This window comes from Malaya genurostris, chromosome 3 (assembly GCF_030247185.1).
Source record: "Malaya genurostris strain Urasoe2022 chromosome 3, Malgen_1.1, whole genome shotgun sequence".
In the NCBI taxonomy this organism is placed as follows: Eukaryota; Metazoa; Arthropoda; class Insecta; order Diptera; family Culicidae; genus Malaya; species Malaya genurostris.
Genome location: NC_080572.1, coordinates 22,295,788 through 22,316,644, shown reverse-complemented (window position 1 = coordinate 22,316,644; position 20,857 = coordinate 22,295,788). Strand labels below are relative to the sequence as shown.

Here is a 20,857-nt window from a genome sequence, read left to right as displayed (position 1 = left end):
TTAGGTATTTCAAAAATGCGCTCATTGAAAATATTGGACGTCACATTCCAAAAACCTCCCCCCCTACCCCCTGTCACAAAAGGTCACGTTTTGTGAAACACCCCCCTCCCCCTTGCGGCATGACGTCTTTTATGGACAGCCCCTTATCTATTGAAGCACGATTGATATGAAACAGGCATCATAACACCACTGAGTGGATTAAAACTGGTTTTTAACATAGTAAGGTACAGACGATTATAAAATTGATTATAGTGACACATTACTCGATTGATTGGAGTAGAAAAAAGTGCTGTGTCAACAATGATCTATTTACACTTGATGGCACGAATAGTCGGCAGAATGATGTAGTTCTCAAATTTTCTTTCATAAAAACTCTTTAAATAATAATGACATTTAACGTATTGTATTGCCCGATTTCGTAAACTAATATCAAATAGTTCAAACATCAGTTCATTCCTTGCAAGGTGCAAAACTAGGTTTTCCTATTCCACTTTCATATATTTTTAGATGTAAAGTTAATTTGAGAATATCATATAATAAATAAACATTCAGACGTCCGTATGACTACGATAATAATAATTGATTGAATATAGAGTAAAACATGTTGGACGCGATTATTTTTTAACAGCAATAAACGTGAATATATTTAGCTTGTTATACCAGCAACAGGAAAATAAAAACATTTGCAAAGAACCGCAAATATATAAGATGTACATAACATTCAATGCTAGTCATACGTCACAGTTCTTTTGGTGGTATAATAACAAACTCAATATTCATTTTAACTTCCAAAGAGGATCTAAATCCTTAAAGGGATCATTGATCGCTTCTTCTTTCTCGATGGCGACACTCGTTTGAACTGATTTCATCTGATAGGATGTCATAATACCACCTATAAAAAAAAGATTTTATTGTAAATGAGCTTTTAATGAATTTGAGAAGGTAACTTACGCTTGTTAAGAATACTGTACCCATTGTTCAATACGATATTGTAGGATAGCTGAATATGACTGGGATCACGAAGCGCACCTCTTCGCTGGCAACATATTCGGTACCAAATATCCACCACATCTACGAGTGAATAAACCAAAATAATCGGTAATAATAGATTAATAGTAGTATTAGAAGCGATGATGATATGACATTTACTTATTAAAACTGGTTTTGTTGATTGTGTTGCCAAAACCGATGCAATCGCAACGGCCAGCAAACTTGACCGATCCGATCCATTTAGACAGTTGACAATTAATGGCGTTAGTTGTTTAACGTCCTGATTTTGCTGACGATAGGCACCGATCACATTTTGGGCAATTCCTAGAATACATTCAGCAGACTGCTTCGGCCACAATTTAGTTTGCAATAGAGACACATATAGAATCACATCGGATCCCAGCATGCAGACTCTTAGTACCCGTTCGGTACAATGCGTCAGATCGAACTGTTTGATCAGCGATACTGAGATATCACCATAATTCAGCTCCTGATTGATTTCGCCAGGCCAAAACGTATCTAAAATCTAGTTGAATGAGAGAAATAATCAGTGATCAGTCTGGAAGTCGAACTCTAAAATAGCCAACCTCATTTGGAGTATGCAGACACAAGGCCACATTGGCCTTTTGAGACCAAATCATATTCCAGAAATCGTTCACGGTGTTTTGCAGAGGCGTTTGTGCTAGTATTAATTGTGGACAACCGAAACCAAGATCCTGAAAATCGATAGAATAACTGATTAGTGCTACTTAGTCTTCACATAATCATCAATTTTGCAAAAATGTATCCCAATTGGTTCTAACACACAGGGTTAGCAAGGAAATTCAATTGATCTATGATATATAACGTGACTTACCAATGAATTATCCTTGTGAAACTTAGAAAATTTGAATAACAAAATAAAACATAAATAGAAATTAAATTGATACTCAAAATAAGAGATTTTATTCTTTGGGAAATGTTGACTATTTGGGAAGTTATTGAACACGAAATGGAGAGAACTTATAATTTGCCTCTAGTATTTGAATACGCAAAGTTTCCACCTCAAAATCTTAACAGATCTATGAATGCTAGGGTTTACTGTGCGATCTTTCAAAAATTCAATCCATTAGAGAAAGCATAGAAGTATTCCCTCAACTTGTTTATATACGGAAGGATTTGCGATCGCAAAACAACTAAAATATAAGTTGTTTTTTTCTGAATTAAATTTTTTTAAATTTGTTGTTTTATTATAAACTAACTTTTTTGATTTATAATGGTGCCAGCTTAGCAATGATACCCAATATATTTGAACATCGGACGCACAAAAGCTGTTGATTGGGTTTCGGGCAAGATTAAAGCTTACATCGTGCCTCGCTAGAACAAAAGAGTGAAATATAAGGAGTGTATCGAAAAAAAGCTATCCACAATTTTTTCTTTCAAGTTATGATAAAAAACGTTATTTTATTCAAATTAAAAATTGATCCTTTATTGTACGAGGTTAAACTTGAGCATAATGAAAACCGGATGAAATTTAAGTTATTCCGTCACGAATTTTCGAACTTTTGATCGAATGCTTTTCATCAAGCTCCGGACAAGTGTTGCATCGCATTTTTTGGACGCTTAAGCACAAATTTTTTTGATCTCCTGCATGTTCCCAGCTGCCTTACCAGTCTTCTTGAATACCCTCGTCACGATTGCCCAGTAACGTTCGATGGGTCGAAACTGAGGGCAATTTTGTGGATTGATATTTTCTCAACGAAATTTATACCTTTTTCCGCAAGCCAATTGAGAGTGGTTTTGGCATAGTGAGCCGACGCTAACTCCGGTTAAAACAGTGGAAGTGTACTATGCTTCTTATATAAAGGCAGCAATCTCTTCTGGAGACATTCAGATCGATAGATTTCTGCATTTATAGTTCAGGTATGTAAAAAATGGTTGTCTTCAAACCACAGAAATATATTGCTTGCCATACCAGTACCTTTCGACCGAATTTCGTCCGCATCGCTCACATCCTCCCCAAAGACGGCAGTAAAGCTTTGTGGACCAGGAAGGGTTTTTGATTCCTGCTTTACGTAAGTCTCATCGTCCATCAAAACGCATGCATCCGGACACTTCAAAAGACGCGAATACAATTTCCGCCTTGTTGCTGCTCGCTTCTTCTGTTCTACATTTTGTTTCGAGATTTTCTGTTTCTTGTAGGTCTTCAGGTGAATTCGACTCTTGATACGCTGGATCATTTCAACACTCGTTCCTGCTTTTTGGCAAAATCACGTATTGACATTGATTTGTTCTTCATGGTTAGAGATACCATTTTCTGGTCCAGTTTCGGGTTGGAAGAACCGATTTTTCTGCCTCTTCCTGGTAGCTCATCAAAATGATAGTGTTCCACAAACTTATTAATGATGGTTTTAACACTGGCATGATGATTTTCAAACCGCTTCGTCAATTTTCGCATAGTAATACCCTTCTCACTTAGCCATGTGTCCAGAAAATAATTTTCATTTTCTTTTCAATACACGACATTTTGAAAACGCAGAATTTCAACCGCACAAACAAGTAAACAAACGAAAACTGATAGCCAAACGCACAGCATGCTGTGATCTGAGCATAAAAAACCATCACAAATACATGCATACAACACAAATGTATGTGGATAGCTTATTTTCGATACACTAAAGCTTATTTTCGATACACCAAAGTAAGGAGCACGACGGATGCCTGACACTCAGGGTACGGGTATATAGGGGTTCGTTTTTCTGGCCCTAAGAGACGAATGACCTCAAGGTTAAAACCTCTATGATCGAAACAAAAAAAAATCCGATACTCTTTATCACACTATCGGGACCCAATAATTCCTTGTTTTGGTATCTCTTCGCTCTTTTGCGTTAGCGATACATAATGTGAACGTAAATTTTTTTTTAGTTTAACACGGTTGATACAAATGGTGCAGAACTGTCCGATGACGGCTCGATTGCAGTGCCGATATCATGTTCAATCGGGCCGATAATCGCACCGATATGGATCGACACCATCCATTGGGTATCCACCCAAATCTTCCAGTGACATACTACAAACGTGTAATGAAACGATAGCAGTGGCATACACCCCAAATAGAAAATGAAAAACGTTCAAAAACCATCATTTTTCATTTTGAAAAATTTAAGTGGCATTTAAACATCACTGTTGTTTTACCGTTGAATTAAAACAACAGTACTATTAGTGACAACATTCTACTAACAGCTCAAACAGAAATTTAGTGATTTAAACATCACTTATGCAAGTGACGTTCTTGCCATTTTATGTAAGTGAATGTATAAAAAAAACCTTTTTTATCACCCTAGTAGTGTAATGATGCCTTTCTCATTTTCATTTTCTCCTGTATATTACAGCATTCAGATTCTGATGCAATTTATTCATTTGTATTTTATTTGAAGATAGAATTACTGGATAAATTGTACTTAATAAAAGTGGAATAACTCATCAATAATGAAATAAGATATAATAACTAATTTAGATGCTGAACAGTAATTGTACAATTTCTTGATTCTCTAGATGAAGTATCAAGAAAATATGAAGTATCCCTATGATAGCATAGAAACGTCAAGACAAGATATGATAGTAAAATTGGTTATTATTTTGATCTTTGTTTGCCATTCACATCTCCCCGGGTGCACTAATATGACCTACACATTTTTTTACGATTCTCTGTGACGATTTGAATATCCGAGAAAAGTAAGTGACATTATTTTCACATTTTTAATGAATTATTTTCACATTGTTGGTGCATATCACCCTGTAATTCCGGAACCAGCAGTCGGATCTAAATGATATCAAAGAACTTTGTATGGGGCCATAAGAACTATCATTTAAATCTAAGTTTGTGAAAATCGGTTTAGCCATCTCTGAGAAAAGTGAGTGACATTGTTTTCATATTTTTAACCGTTGTGCACTCGAAAAAAAAAACACCTTTAACCACCCGAATGGGTACCCGGGTACCCATTTTTTTAAATCGCTGTAAGTTGAGCATTTTTCAACCGATTGAAGTAATTTTAGCACTGTTGGATTCAGGAACTTAAGCTCTTTGGGATTGGTACCCATAAAGATGGACATGGTGCTCCTGGTTCCCAGGAACCCGGATATCCTAAATGAGTTCCGACATCGAGGCATTTATACACGGATTTCACGTATTTTTGTAATCTTATTGTAACCAGCACTGTAACGACATTTGCAATAACTGTAATCCTTAAATTTTAATTGAATGAATAAAAGATGGAAAAATTAAGCACACGGGAAATTTTTAATTCTGGCAACAAACATTTCGAAACATCACGAAGTTACTTCCCAAACAGTTTCGTTCTCATTTATATTTCCTTTTTTTCGTTCTATGAGAGTAAGTCCAGAATAGGCCAACTACCCTTTAGATGACGTCATTTTTCTACAAAAGGTTCATTTTGGTACGGCCTTTCTCAAATAGCTGGTTTGGAAAAGTTTCAAATTAGTAAATGACATTTATGGTGGAAAACACAAGTGTCGGAACATTCTACGGAAATCCGGATTAACGGGAACCAGAAGAACCTACTACAGCAATATACACGGCCATCGAAAAGTGGATAAATTTCTGAATTTACCCGTACTGAAAAAATTCAAATCGGATGGAATTTGCCTTAGTTACAAGCATTTTTATTTGTGGGTACCCGGGTACCCATTCGGGTGTTTACGTAATAAAAAAAATTTGAGCCCCCCCATTCGACCCCCCTTACTGTAAAATGAAAAGTCAAAGCATGAGAAGTTATGGTCCAACTAGTTCTTGGAATTGACCGAATTGCAGAATCTTAGTTTAAACCTAACTCAGAAATTTCTTATTTTGAAATTCGAAAAGGTACCCGGGTACCCATTCGAGTGCATAAGGGTTAATGCATTATTTTCATATTTTTGGTACATATTACAGTGTAATTCCGGAGGCGGAAGTCGGATCCAAATAAAATTCAGGAACTTTGTATGGGACTATAAGACCTTTCATTTGAATCTAAGTTGGTGAAAATCGGTTCAGCCATCTCCGAGAAAAGTGAGTGATATTATTTCACATTTTTAATGCATTATTTTCACATTTTTGGTGCATGTCACCCTGTTATACTCGAATCGGAAGTCGGATCCAAAATAAATTTAGGAACTTTATATGGAACCAGGAGACCTCTCATGTGAATCTAAGTTTGTGAAAATCGGTTCAGCCATCTCCGAGAAAAGTGAGTGACTTTATTTTCACATTTTTGGTGCATATCACTCTGTAATTCCGGAAGCTGAAGTCGGATCCAAATGATATTCAGGAACTTTGTATGGGACTATGAGACCTTTCATTTGAATCTAAGTTTTCGAAAATCGGTTTAGCCATTGATAGTCCCATAAATGATTTGCTAAATTTTATCAAGGCCGACTACCGGTACATTTTTCCCACATTCAAATCGTCGTAGAGAACCATAAATAAATTTGTAGTTCATGTTAGTGTATGGTTGAATGAACCGAATGTCACTATGCCGATATCCAGCTTTCGGTTCTGGAAGCACCGGCAATAATAATCAAATATGATAAAATGAGCTCCACTTTACTTACTCACATATGATTGAATAGATTTTCAATAAGTTAAATTCAAATGTAGTGTATCAATGTAGAAGTATTATGAAACAGAAATCTTCAAAACTATTTTCTGAACTTTTCAAATTGCAGTATTTCGGGGAATTTCTGCTGTAATGTACAGGAGAAAATTAAGATGAGAAAGGCATCATTACACCACTAGGTGGAATAAAACAGGTTTTTTTACTGAATGTTTAACAAACTTATTTCCAAGGAGACAAATGTGTTTCTGAACGAATAAAAATAAAGAACTGTCAATCTTTATTGCACTAAAAAAAGTTTGTACAAATCGACGCCTAGAAAAATTTGTTTTAATCCACCTAGTGGTGTATGATGCCTCTCTCAGATCAATCATACTATCATGTATAATACTATGGTATTCTTCAAAATAATTTTCTTCGATTCTTAAAACAATAACCGGAATCGGTTTGTTTGACCGTCTACTGATAGAAATTATCAATTTGAGAAGATTTGAGGTCGATTTAGAAACCTTTTTACGGTTTTTCGCCCTTTTCAGTGATGGTATAGAACTTTTAACACACTTTACCCTATATTTCCGGATCCGGAAGTCGGATCCGGATGAAACTCAGGAATTACGTATGAGACTACAAGACCTTTCATTTGAACCTAAGTTTGTGAAAATCGGTCGCGAAAAGTTAGAACACATATTTTCAGTTTTTTGCACATTTTACCCCAGAACTCCGGAACCGAAAGTCGGATCCAAATAATATTCAGGAATTTTGTATGGGACCACAAGACCTTTCATTTGAATCTAAGTTTGAGAAAATCGGTTCAGCCATCTCCGAGAAAAGTTAGTGCAAAAAATTAAAGGGTTGTATGCAAGACACGACCGAGCACGATTACATTAAAAATGAAATAATTCTAAGGTATCCATAATAAATACAAAAATAATAATGATGGTGGAAGCACTAAGCAGCGACAAATTACAAACTTACTCTAATTTTTCATTTCAAATTTTTTTAAAAAACCCTTAATTGAAAGTCAATTAAGATGATTTCAAAGTAACTTAAAAGACCAATTTTGGATACGAACAACCTCAAGATATAAATCTGGACAAAAGAAACGATTTTATATCAGAACAATTTTCAAGACAGAGAACGTACAAACTTATTCATTTTATAAACAGCAAATAGAGAAGATTTTATATATTTTATGATAAGACACTTGCTGTTTTGATGTAAATGATAATTTAACTGAAACTGGCGGTGACCCGAGTTTAGTGAGGATTCAAATGATACATGTACAATCGCAGATCAGCTTATCTTGAGTTTATCTCTAATACTACATTTTATTGCATCTGTTAATTTTGTATATAAGTCTGTGCATTGTTTGTACTAAGCTCCGAATCTTTTGAAGCTTGTTCAAATCGATACTGGATAACGATTTGCTTTGCATTGCTTTGTTTTTGTTACACTTTTTCTGGATCCCTTCTATAAGATCATTAGTCTGGATCTCTTCTATAGGATTCTCAATTAATTTCTAATTATGGAATTAGGTTACACGATTATTGTTTAGTTCAATAATAGGGCTTAAGGAATTATGCAGAGAGATAGTTCATTGTGTTTAGGAACATTCAATGAAAAATAAGTACCTGTGATTATCATCATAACACAACTTTATACTGAATCTAACATCATTTGTTTTGATTTGCATTTGTTTTATGACCGACGAAATTACACCATTATCCCATATATATGCAAATATATCTTTGTACATACTAGCGATTTCGATAATTAAGCTTCTCTTCACAAAGCTTGTGTTCAAGTTTTTTATGCAAGCAGCTTTTTAGCGTTAAGTTTCTCTACCATTCTGCGATTTCGGTTGAAGCGAAAAACTATTTCTCATTATCAATCGAGTTCATCTAATATAAATTAGAAATTAATCTTAAGCACTCAAAATTTATCCAGAGGTAGTTGTCAATTTCTCATGGGGAAACGACATAACATGGAATTCCGAGCTTGCATGACACAAGATCAGAGTACACCAATTAAGGGCTGAGGCCAGTGTATTTTAGGGCGTTCTAAAGGGCTATTTTCACGCTTCAAATCTTATTTTCTCAGAAACGGTGACGAATATCAAAAAACCCAACTGACAATCTCTTAGAAATTTAGTTTAGATTATTCTGTGAAAATTTCAAAATGATTGTTTGACTTTAGCGGTCGGGAAAGTCTTTTTTCTGAAGGAAGAGTTACATAGCTGAAAACGGCAACTTTCTTCTTGTTCATTAAATATCTCGCCTTCAAAAGCATGGATCAAAAATCTATCCTGACAATGTCTAGATAATTTAGTTTAGATGCGATTAGTGCAAAAAAACATATATGTTGTCGCGATAAAAATTAAGTGAATGTTATTTTTGTAATGGTAAGTACGTTTCTATGGCGGCACCATTTTTCTGCTCTTGTATCCTGGTAACGGTACGAAACATGAGAGAGAAATAAAATTGGCTCATCAAGGCTGCCAAACAAGCGGTAGCTTTATTGGATTTTATGTGATGTAGTCAAACTTGTAACCGAAAATATCAAAACTTTCTTGGCCACCCGGTCACATCGAGTCATTTCACACATTTACGAGAGAGCATGGAGAGAAATGTAATACGCACAACGAGCGACACGGTTTTACGCTAACAACTGGCATTAGCCCTTAAAGCTTCAAATCGTTTTATGGCACGTTTTTGTCTTGCTGTCTAGCAACAACCTGCCGCTAGCATGCTAGGAGTAGGACTGAAACGTTAGCTTTAATTTCGTTTCTATTTATAGATTCGCGTGCTACCAACAGCTTCGCTTTTGCATCGATTGACCAATCAGAGCGATGCTCTCTCTTTGATACATCGCTTACTCCTTCAAAACCGTCGTCTATGGCAGGGAAATCCGGAATTTTTAGCAGCCAAATAGGACACTGCTCGCTACTAATCAAAATTTCAATCATATATAATTGAAAATACGTGGTTTGATACATTCAAATCGAAACATAGAAATATTTCCTATTAAATGATGAAATAATATTAATAATTGATACAAAATATACTGAGCTGTAAGTGTTTAAAACCTGACCACATTTCTACGTGTAGTTTTTCTTGAGATTCTGATTTGCACCTCTATATAGAAAATAAAGATGTGTTCCACATCAAAAACTACAAGGATCAGCCCCATGGGGTTGTTCGAGCCATTGATGTGGAACAAGGCAAACAAAATTTCTAATGATCGACATTTTCAATTAATCGTCATACTTTTGAATCCGCAAATGCACGAGAGTCTGCTTGGATTGATCTTTATAGGAACCAACACCGAACACGCGAACCCAGAATATAGACTCTATTTGTCGTGATTTGTATTTGTTTTATAGCCGACGAAATTACATCAATAGCCCAAATGTATGCAATTATATGTATACATGTTTGCGATACGGATATCGATATTTAATCTTCTCTTCGCCAAGCTTGTGATCAAGTTTTGTATGCAAGCGGTTATTTTCATAGCGATTCTCTACCATTACTACCATTCTGCGATTTCGTTGAAGCGATAAACCTTTTCTCATTATCAATCGAGTTCATCTTATATTAATTAGAAACTAATCATAGGCACTCAAAATTTATCCTGGGGCAGTTGTCAATTTCTCAGGCGGAACGACATAACATGGAATTTCCTCCGATCTCGCATGGCACAAGATCAAAGCATACCAATTAAAGCTTCAAATCGTTTTATGGCACTTTTTGTCTTGCTGTCTAGCAACAACCTACCTCTAGCATGCTAGGAGTAGGACTGAAACGTTAGCTCTAATTTCGCTTTTGCATCGATTGACCAATCAGAGCGATGCTTTCCCTTTGATATATCGCTTACTTCTTCAAAACCGTCGACTATGGCAGGGAAATCCGGTATCCCGGAGATTTTTGCAAACAAAATAGGACACTGCTAGCTATTAATCAACATTTCAATAATATACAATTGAAAATACATGACTATGAACATTAAAATCAATACGTAGAAATATTTCCAATCAAATAGTGACATAATATTAATAATTGATACAAAATTGACTGAGTTGTAATTGTTCAAAACCTGACCACATTTCTACGTGTATTTTTCTTGAGTTTCTAATTTGCACCCCTATATAGAAAACAAAAATGTGTTCCACATTAAAAAAGAATTGTTACTATTTAGGCATTAGCCCTTCGAAAAATAGAATGCAGAACCAGAGTTGTCATTTATACAGATTTATCTTTATTATATAGATTTTTGCGTTCACATGCTGATTTAAATCAGATAACAGATTTTATACAATTTTTCTAAATTTAACACAGATTTGTGAAGATTCATAAAAAGTGAGAAGTAAAATGTTAGACTTTTCTCTCTGAGTATCTGTTAGTATTTGATTGCAGTACTTCTTTAAAAGTTTATTAATCAACAGACAAATCACATGTTAAAATGGAAATCTTTTGTGCAAATATTTGATGATGAACACTGATAAACATTTATATTGAAATTTTAAACCAACTTGAACCGATTCATTTCATTAGTGAAAACAGATAGAGCAGATACATATTTTCTATGAAAATATATGGCATCTCTGTGCACAGCCGATGAAACACACACTATGGTGACGTATAGCGGAAAGAAACAAGTGCTACTACCCGTATAGCGTTTTGGCTACCTGGGCAGCCATGGCCACCAGGCGGCTACCAAAATTGATTCAGCGACGGTTGTCAAATCCATTTTGCCAAAACAAAGTCGCCTGTATCTAAGTTAGCCGAGCGTTTTTATCTTCTCACCTTCGCTGAAAATGTCAAAGATTTTAATGTGGAAAAATCCTGGAGGATACGGTTGTATCGTTTGAGTTGTATATCTGGCAGCGGTGAGGCAGTCGGTCACCAGAATGTCTGCCAACCATATTTTTCCAGCTGGCAGCGTTTAGTCAGCCATCTGGCATCCATGCGTATGCGGGTAGATTTGCCATAATGGTTATTTCATTAGTATTTAACACGCTCTTTCTGGTAATATTCGAAGCCGAAACAGTTTTATTGAAATATAAATATCAACAATATAATTAAACTTAAAACGGATACAATAAAATACTTGTTGATGATAATTTGAAGGGAAACAATTTTTTAAGTAACATTATGAGAAAACTTGATAACTTTGCGAAACCAAATGAGATGAAAACAAAGTTCAATCAAGTGAACTAAGTGAAAAACTTTCATCTCAAAATTCTTGAAGACTTTTATTGCTTGTCGGGTAATTTTTGGTTTTTAATCGTTCACTAAACAATTGGCAGGTGAACATTACTAATTATGAAGTCATCCAGCATTCAATAGTAGTGTAATTGTGCGAAATAGTGATCATGTTTTGAGACGAATCGATTAGTAGATATTCAGAAACATGACGAAGTGTATATTTTGAGACGAAAATGTGTCCTAAATTGAAAAGTGAGTTTGTTTTAAATGAAAAAAACGATCACCGAAGAATTTAAAACCATTTCTTGCAATGAGAAAGTGTGATAATAGCTTGAATAATTATTTTAAAACATTCTACATTTTGGTTCAGGTAGGTTGTAAGATATAATTCATGTTCAAAATAATGAGGTGAAGGGATGAGATGGAAATATGAGCTCAGATGAAGTAGGGAGCCGTTACCTTATATCGTTTTTAAATTTGAAAGTCGTTCACCGGTGGTGTCATCAATTCTCAGTTATTACAGATACACTAGTGGCAATGATTTTCAAACGTCTTATGAGATGAACAATAAGAAACAAAAGAGTTTTCTTCGTAAAGAGGTTCAAAGGAACAATTTTACTACAAATGCTCTAAATCTGCCTCTGAGGTGTATATTTCGCTAATTTGCTCTTCCGCAATGCTAGACATTTACTTTTTTCGAATTTGTCTTGCCTCAGGTAAAGCTAAGCTGTCGAAACATTATTCTGGCTAGGTTGAATGATTTTCGTTTTTTTTTTTCAAATAAAACAAATATGAGACTAAGTAGACTTTGCACAAAACTACCCCACTCTCCCTCGTAGACAAACGTAGACTTTCATTAAAACTTTCGCTCCCCCCAGACAGTCTATGTGGTTTATGCACGACCCCTTACCCGTTTATGGTGTGTGGCATTATTCGATTGGTGTGCATGTCATAACTAAGCTGCTAACAGGATAAAAAAATGACAGTTCAGAAAAAACTCTACTCTTAAAAAAACGAGTGCACTGTCGGTAGTAAAATATTAAAATAATAATAACTGCGATATTCTCGATGCCCGTAGTGTGCTCAATATGAACAATAATATTTTTTCCTCATTTCAAACAGTGATTATATTTTCATTAATGTTTGTATTATCATTCTAACTATTATTAATCACAGCATTTGTTGCATTAATGAAATTACTCCACCACCACGGCATTATCGAATAAATATCAAATACATCACCACTACTGATTTACTTATCAACCACTTTACGCACACTGAACATTTTCAGAAGGGTTCAGTGTTTGTTCAACGGCGAATTTATTCATCATGTATTCTGCAAAGTGTTGCGACGGTTATGAAAATTCATTTCCCAAAAAGCTTCTGTTCGAGAATCATATCAGATATATTCAATGTGCGAACTTTTTTTCTTAAATATCATCGAGCAGAATGTTCGCTAGTGAACTTTTGACAACTTTTTTTTTTTTGTTTCAATTATAGAGGTTTTAACATTAATGTCATTCGCCTCTTCGGGCCAGAAAAACTTTCTGACCCTATGTGCGGGGTTGGGAATCGAACCCAGGCGGGCTGCGTGAAAGGCATCGACTTACCCATCACGCTATACCCGTCCCCTACTTTTGACAACTGATTTTTTGTCATGTGAAATTAGTTTCAGTGAGAATCGCATTGTACACTCACTGAACTTTTCTTCAGTGAGTTTTCTTGGCATTTCGTTGTAGTGACGATATTATTCTTTCAAAGTCTTCTCGGTGTGTGGAATTGTTGTCCTATTGAAACACGTAATCTTCATGATTGCTCTTGAACATCTTTATAACCGACTTCAGAAGTTACCTGCGGTAAATTATGACAATCTCGTCGATTTTCAATTTTTTGTTAAACTGCTCTGAACAGCCAAACTATCCCGATGGGTGTTCAAACATAAACTTTTTTCGTATGTCTTACGGTAAGTTTATTTTTGATCAGATCGACTATTGATCTGTCCCGTTGGTTTATAGTTACTAGTAATACCGGTTCGTAGTAGTCATCGGCATTTTAATAGAACTCGAATCGCAGGATTTGTCCAGCCCGCTGCAGTCCGTCGTACTTCATCAACTACCCGATACCAATTCGTTCTAATATTTGGTACTAAGTTTTCGATAATATTAACGAATAATTGAGTATTGAAATACAAAATAAAACGAATAAACTCGTTATCAGTTTTATACGCAATCATTACGAATTCCATTTTGATAGCAACAATATCTCGTTCTATCTGTTCTACTGTTCTGATATAAACTCGATAACACCGATATCGTCCGTAAGCCTAAGAATCTGGATACTTGTAACTTTAACCGCTTTGTGCTATCTTCAACAAAATTTCACGATGGTAGCTTCGTCATCAGGCTAGATATCGCAGCCCTGACAAGACGTCAATACCGAAACAACAACCAACAATAAAACAGAAACGATTTTTTTGTTATGAATAACAAATATAAAGAAACGGCATCACTATGTGAAAAATGCGCATTACTTGCGGCATTTCGTGAAAAAGATAATTGCAGTCGAGAATAATGAAGCCGTAAAGTACACTTGTTTAGTATCTACCGCGCTATAAACTTGTGCCGGGCATTGATTTATCCTTATTTATATTCAAAACACAATCGGGAAAGCTTAATTTAATGAAAATGCAATGATCCTCTGCTTACAAAAACATAAGACCAGCAACCTATCAAAGCCGATTATGGAATTGATTCTGCAGTAAATGACTTAATCATACTAACCTTTACAAACACTGCATTAATGTAGTTATCGGTATCCGTCGGCAGGGTGACTCTGGCATGATCGTACGGTACACAATCAATAGAACGGTTTTTTTCTGGGAACAATCGGGCCACACTAACCTGTCGTTTCGCTTCTTCTTTAACCTGTAAAGAAAAAAACGATCCACCATCACCGCGTCTGTCGTAGCATCACTACACTACACTAACCAATAAATTCTGCAGTTCCTTCCATTTTCCATCGAGTGGAGTGGTCCCGTTTAAAGTTTTCACATTCAGTGAATCAATAAACTTCTCTAATCGCTCGATCTCCTTATGAAACCACTTGAGTGTAGTTTGATCCTCGAAGGGATCCTTGATCGGTTGTACCAGAATGCTATTATTGATCACGCTTCCTGGCCGACAGGGACTCGCGGAGCTATTCTGATCTAGTTTTTGTAGTACATCGGGGAGAGAAGGCCTGCATGCTGTTACAGCCTGTACAGATGCACTCTCCCAGTCGAAATTCTGATCAATGGAACTAAGATCCGAGCAGATGGACAAATTATCCAGACTCGGTTTACGAATTATACTTGGTTCGGGAGGGTTCGGGCTGGTGATTAAAGGCGTTGATGGAATGTCCGGCACAACTTCTACTTTGGTCGGGGTAAGAACTTCACTTTTTATGTTATCCTCTTCACTAACGACAGATGATTGGGGTTTTAATATGGGAACTTCTACTGGCACCACACTGAACTCCAAACCGGATAGTAGATCAAGATTTGAGGATTGCTTGTTGGTTGGTTGGTTTTGGGGAGTTTGTAGTACTTGCGGTTGTGTTTGAGACGGCGGTTCCGCTTTAGATGCTACTGTGGAGGATTCTTGTTCGGGAATGGATTGAGATTGTGAGTAGTACTGGCTTGAGACTGGCGTTCCATAATTATAATTGGATGTAGTTGAAGAGGTAAGCTGAACGGGATTGATAGAATTTGGATACTGACCATCCACTGAATTGCTATAAATAGGCTGCTGGTATTGAACACCGGAGCTGTTGTAGACCGGATCTTGTCCTTGCAGATAGTATTGCTGGCTGGTATCCTGACTAACTGGAATTTGTTCGGACTGCTTATAGTCGTACGTTGTTGCTTGTGGACTGTAGTAAGCAGCAGCAGTTGCCGTGGAATTTGGTAACACTGGTTGAGTTGTGGGTTCAGTGTGATACTGATTTACATATGAAATTTGTTGTTGCTGAGCTTGATTAAAGTTGTAGGTCGGAACTTGTGTTACCTGATCAGTGGGTGTTGTAACATTTGGGCTTGTAATGGATCCATAGGGCACATGATTCGAGGTATATTGGTTTACGTACGACGACTCAGTGGTTGAATTATATGTGTTTTCACTGGAATATTCATATTTACTTGTTTGTGGATTATAAGAATAGCCAGGATAAAAGTAAGAAGCATTTGACAATGTCGCATTGTTTGCTTGTGGATCGTTAAATTGCTGTGTGTGTTGAGAATTAGATTGGGTTTGTATTGTCTGTTGTGGTTGTTGATAGTACTGCCCTGATGGATCTGAATATTGTCCAATTACCGGATTATTGTATGAACGATTTGTTGTATTTGTTGGGTATTGCGGTTGGCTTGCGGCACTGTTGTCAGTCTGGTATGTTTGATTTGATGTATAGACAGAGTTAGGATCATTTATCGCAGGCGTTTGAAGATTCATCCCACCAAATTGCTGATTCATTTGATTCCAATATTGCGTTTGAGGTACAGTAACAACTGAGACCACTTCGCTTGAACTTGTGGACAAAACAGGTGAAGGTTGCGATGAAGGGTAGGGACTGTAATCAATTGGTTGTCGATTACCATAGAAGTTAGTAGTCGAATTTTGGTAAATTGGATTCACGTAACCGGTAGTTTGAGGCTGAGTCTGCGTTGATGTTGCTGTCGATTTGATAGTCGATTGGAATGTAGAAATCGGCATTGATTGTCCATATCCCACCTGCTGCTGCTGTTGTTGTTGTTGATAGTATTGGGTGTAATCAGTCCCATTTGCATGCGCCACATTACCAGTAGTATTTGAGTAGTAATTATAGTTAGAATACGAATCGTGGTAGTGACCTGAACTACCGGAAGCTGTCGTTGAAACTGGAGCATTACTCTCTGACCCAACTGGTGTCGGTCTTACTTGCGGTATGTATGCAGAGGCATTTACATCAGCTCCAGAAGCTTTGATTGACGCCAAACTTATATTACCTGATTTCAAGTAATCTTTAAGTTTGGGACTGGCACTTGTCTTAGGATTATTTCTGGTCGACTCTTGTTTTTTCATAACATTACTAGACTTCAACTTTTGATTTCGTTCCTCATCTTGTACGTCACAAGCCGCCTTTACTCGGGAATATAATTTTTGCACATTTGCCTGGAGTTTCTTGTAGAACTCTAATCCCTTTGAACTTTTCGACAGAAGATCCTCGTACACGTCGTATGATCCTTGCATCGAAGAAAAAAATTGCTCCCGTTTTATTTTACATTCACTGATTGATTTGATAATTGGCGCACAACGAGCATAAATGTCGGTCAGAGCTTTCAGAATATTGGCTTGGGCTTTCAAATTAGCCTCCAACAGGGTAACTAGCTGATCATGTTTGTTGAGTTCTTTTTTGAATAATTCTTGCATCCGTTTTTTGCTATCCGAGCCACTTTCTAGAGCTATCAACTGCGATGTAATGTCGTCATTAGTTATGTTTGTGCGCAGATCCTGATATAATTTTGCACGTTGTTTTTTCATTTCGTTGACCTACCATAAAACATATTAATTTTACCGTTTCAAAGAAACCTCAGTAGTACTCACCTTCGCCAAAATTCCCTGAAGCTCCTTTAGCGTTGATTCATCAAATTGTTCACTGCTACTTGGAATCTGCTGTCTGATATCCTTTAAAGGCTGAGCCAAAATCTTCAAGTTATGCACATGAAGACCCATCGCTTTGCGCAACGTATCATTACTTTCACCGGCCTTATTATGAGCTTCTTGATACTTGGCAAATTCTCGGTTCAACTCGACTATGTGAGTGCCACCGTTCGAACGTTGACCAATCTTTTGCTGGTAACTGTCCTCCTGAATTTCATCCTGCTTCAAAAGATGTTTAATTTCCTTCAACATCAATTCTACGTCCGTGCAAATTTCCGCTAAATTTGACATTGATTGAACTAAATCTGGAATAGCATTGGGTTTGGAATTTAAATCAGCACAACGGTCAACGAGTCCCTGCGGCAATCTATCGTCCTCAGAACTGGTTGGATTCTGAACGTTGATCGAATCCAAATTGAGCGAGCTCATGAAGGATGCCAATTCCATATCTTTGTCTTCAATCTGCGAGCCTATTTTCCGCAGAAGGTCTGCTTTTTCCTCGCTGTACACCGAACTACTTTCGTGAGCCTTCATCGGTACTAATCTACGGAAAATATCTTCGCCTATGGCATCTGGATCTGTAACATTGAACGCAATTCCATGTACTAGATTTGCTCCCTGAACAGCCGAAATTGAACCAATCTCTGGAACTTCCTCATGATATATAAACTCGTTTTCGTTCTTAGCTGATTTCCGTTTCGCTTCGACTACGTCCATGGTGAACTGAAGAGCATCGTTGACTTGATCAATATTCGGTAGCCCTTTGGATTCTTTTTTTGCCTCTTCCAACTTATCGAAAGAAGTCTGGTAGAGCACAACTCTTTCCCCCATTTTCTGTTGTTCTTCTGATTGTTGTCCTTGGTAAAGTAGCAAAATGCACGACAAATAAGAAATCTTAAACTTGACATACTTTCGCCATTCTTTGAAATGTTTGCTACCGACAATATCCTGAATACGTCCATCCTCTCCATTTTGAGTGAGCAACGCGGCAAGGGCTGAATTGTAGTACGTAACAATTTGAGCCGTCACTTTTGCAATTATTCCCGATTTTCGGTTATCGCACAAACTCTTTTCCATGATACATTCTTGTGCCTGGGCAAAACAAAGCGCTTGCATGAAAATTAATAACTCCGTGGACAAATCTCCTTGTAACAGTAAGGCATAGTTATCTTTGATGTAGCCAAACGCCCAAGCAGCACACTGAAAATGAGTACAAGCTTTTTTCATACTTTCTGGATCGGAACGATTTTCTGCAGCTCCGAGTTGGGTATGCAAGGCTCCGAAATTATGCAAAATAACTGCCATCTCAAATTTTAAATTGCTCTTTTGTAATGTTGCACCACTGTACAGGTCCTTCCAACTGAAGCTTAACATTTGCTGACTTTCTGGTAACTGGTTTAATAAGAAGCGATTCTGAATTGAATGCAGCTGACAGTAGTAGCGTTTCATTAGAGCTGTTCCATCGATATCCTGGGTAGGTCTTGTGGCAGATCCCCGCAATTGGTCCAACTGGTAGCATTCTTTTGAATACGAATCTGGATCCTCGTGATAATATTCGGAAATGTACTACAAACATAATTTGATATATTTTTCAATTTGCTAATAAAGTCTAATTAAATTTGCAAGCAAATATTCGTCATTGTCTCATTCACTTACTTGTTTCAATGATCCGAAAGTGGTCGGTTCAGGTGAAATTTTCAGCTCGAAGCTGACCATCGGTATTCGAGGGACAGCTTCCATGTCGTATAAGGTGATTTCACAAAGTTCTAACCATCAATTTTCTGAAAAATAGTAACTATCGAAATGAATCTGCACTTACAAATTTTCACAAAGCCGATGACGTTTGGACGAAAATTTCCTAAACATCATATAAATATGACATCCTGCCCTAAGACAAGACCTGACAACTGGCTTCTTATTCTTCCTTCCGAATCATCCTTTTTGTCATTTTCGCCCTGTGGAATAAATACCAACGTATCGGCTACAGTGTAGCCATATTTACAGATTTTTTTTAATCACTATGCTAGGAAAAAAATATTACATTTCAATTTTTAGACTTTAGGTTTTTGATTTGAAATAAACATAAAACATGTTTTGGTGAATGCATTTCTTTATTATATAATAATGCTTAAAAACAATTAATTGAGCTTTGAAGACAAAACACGAAATATCTCATGTTGAACGAAAAATCGAATCCATTGTTGACGTATTACCGGATCTTTTGGAAACCGGTAAAAGTCAGGTTTGGATAGAAATGCTTAATGCGACCAAAGTGTGGAACACAACAGTTCATTCTTCTCGTAAAACTAAACACACTTTCGAGTTCACACTAATTTAACAAATCTGTGTAACTTAATTCACTAAAAAGAAAAATGGCTTGATGCCTATTTTAATTACACAGTCCTGCCACTTTAAACATTTATTACCGATGAGACTGAAAAAAAGTCAAACATTCTCCGAAAATTTTCATTTTCATTGGTGAGTTAAAATTGTACATTTTAATAAATTTGTTTTCTGATTTTCTTTATACTTGGCATCATTGCTCGCGTACCCTGCAAAAGTTTTTTCCTTTCACAATGTGCAGGTGGCAACATCAAAATCAGCCAATCAGAAACTGGTCCATTTTGGAACAAAATCAGCCCCCCCAGATGTCAGGTCTTGTCTTAGATCCTGCCCATCCTGCATATCAGCAGGGATGCCAGGTTTTTTATTTTTAACATATTAAATTCAAGTGTTCCCGAATAAAAAATATTATAGAAAAACAATGTGTTTTATTGTTAAAGAACCATTTGAAACATTACAATGACCATAGCAATTATTGTAAAAATAACAGCAGGAATATTGTTCAATATATTGTTATAAACTATTAAATCAATTGTGGAAAGACTTTTCGCAGTAGAATGTATAGGTTGTTAAGTATCGTAACAATAGAATATCTTGAATTTTTCCGTACTTGTTTTTTCGCAATACAATAAAATTCACAGTTTTCAAACAGTAGAGAATAAAAAAAATAATATAAATCCAGTTATTAGAATGTATGGTAATTGCATTGTTCAGAATTGTGAAAAGCATATTAATTTTACAATCGATTTAATGGTTGTTCCATTGTTTAACAGCTTTTATTTCAATTTTCAATTGATTATGAATCGTGATATAAAAAAACAAACAAGTTAAATTTTTCGACATATTATATTCAACCAAATTCATTATCACAAAAAACGAGACACACGACAATTGACATGTGTGAAAGCGATTTTACATTAGCAAATTACTTCGTTAAATGTTCTGTTAAAGAATTCACATCACCGGTAAAATTGCGAGCTGCTGCATATTTTGCCGCTTTATTTAAATTTGCGATTTTTTCTGCGATGCCCTTATTAATACGTGTTGGATGAGC

The 20,857-nt window shown here is 36.3% G+C and overlaps 1 protein-coding gene across 2 annotated transcripts; it reads right to left on the bottom strand.

Moving 5' to 3' along the window:
• Nucleotides 1-381: 381 nt before the first annotated feature.
• On the bottom strand, nucleotides 382-19,356 carry LOC131434797 (tyrosine-protein phosphatase non-receptor type 23). 2 transcript variants are annotated; one of them, XM_058601949.1, is made up of 9 exons: nucleotides 19,117-19,356; nucleotides 17,404-19,026; nucleotides 14,776-17,349; nucleotides 14,569-14,712; nucleotides 1,847-1,867; nucleotides 1,578-1,706; nucleotides 1,150-1,516; nucleotides 952-1,071; nucleotides 382-892 (listed from the first exon to the last, which is right to left on the bottom strand). In XM_058601949.1, exons 1-9 carry the CDS (start codon nucleotides 19,198-19,200, stop codon nucleotides 777-779), a joined length of 5,178 nt encoding a protein of 1,725 aa, XP_058457932.1. In that variant the 5' UTR covers nucleotides 19,201-19,356; the 3' UTR covers nucleotides 382-776. The 2 variants fall into 2 exon arrangements, with proteins under 2 accessions (XP_058457932.1, XP_058457933.1); XM_058601950.1 differs by lacking the exon at nucleotides 1,847-1,867.
• Nucleotides 19,357-20,857: the final 1,501 nt, after the last annotated feature.

Excerpts from the sequence above, each read along its gene's own strand:
- LOC131434797 (XM_058601949.1), bottom strand. The coding sequence starts at position 19,200 with ATGGAAGCTGTCCCTCGAATACCGATGGTCAGCTTCGAGCTGAAAATT. Across the intron at positions 1,868-14,568 it reads TTAATGCAGTGTTTGTAAAG|TTTCACAAGGATAATTCATT; the intron begins GTTAGTATGATT and ends AAATTTTCTAAG. Across the intron at positions 893-951 it reads GTACAGTATTCTTAACAAGC|GTGGTATTATGACATCCTAT; the intron begins GTAAGTTACCTT and ends TTTTTTTTATAG.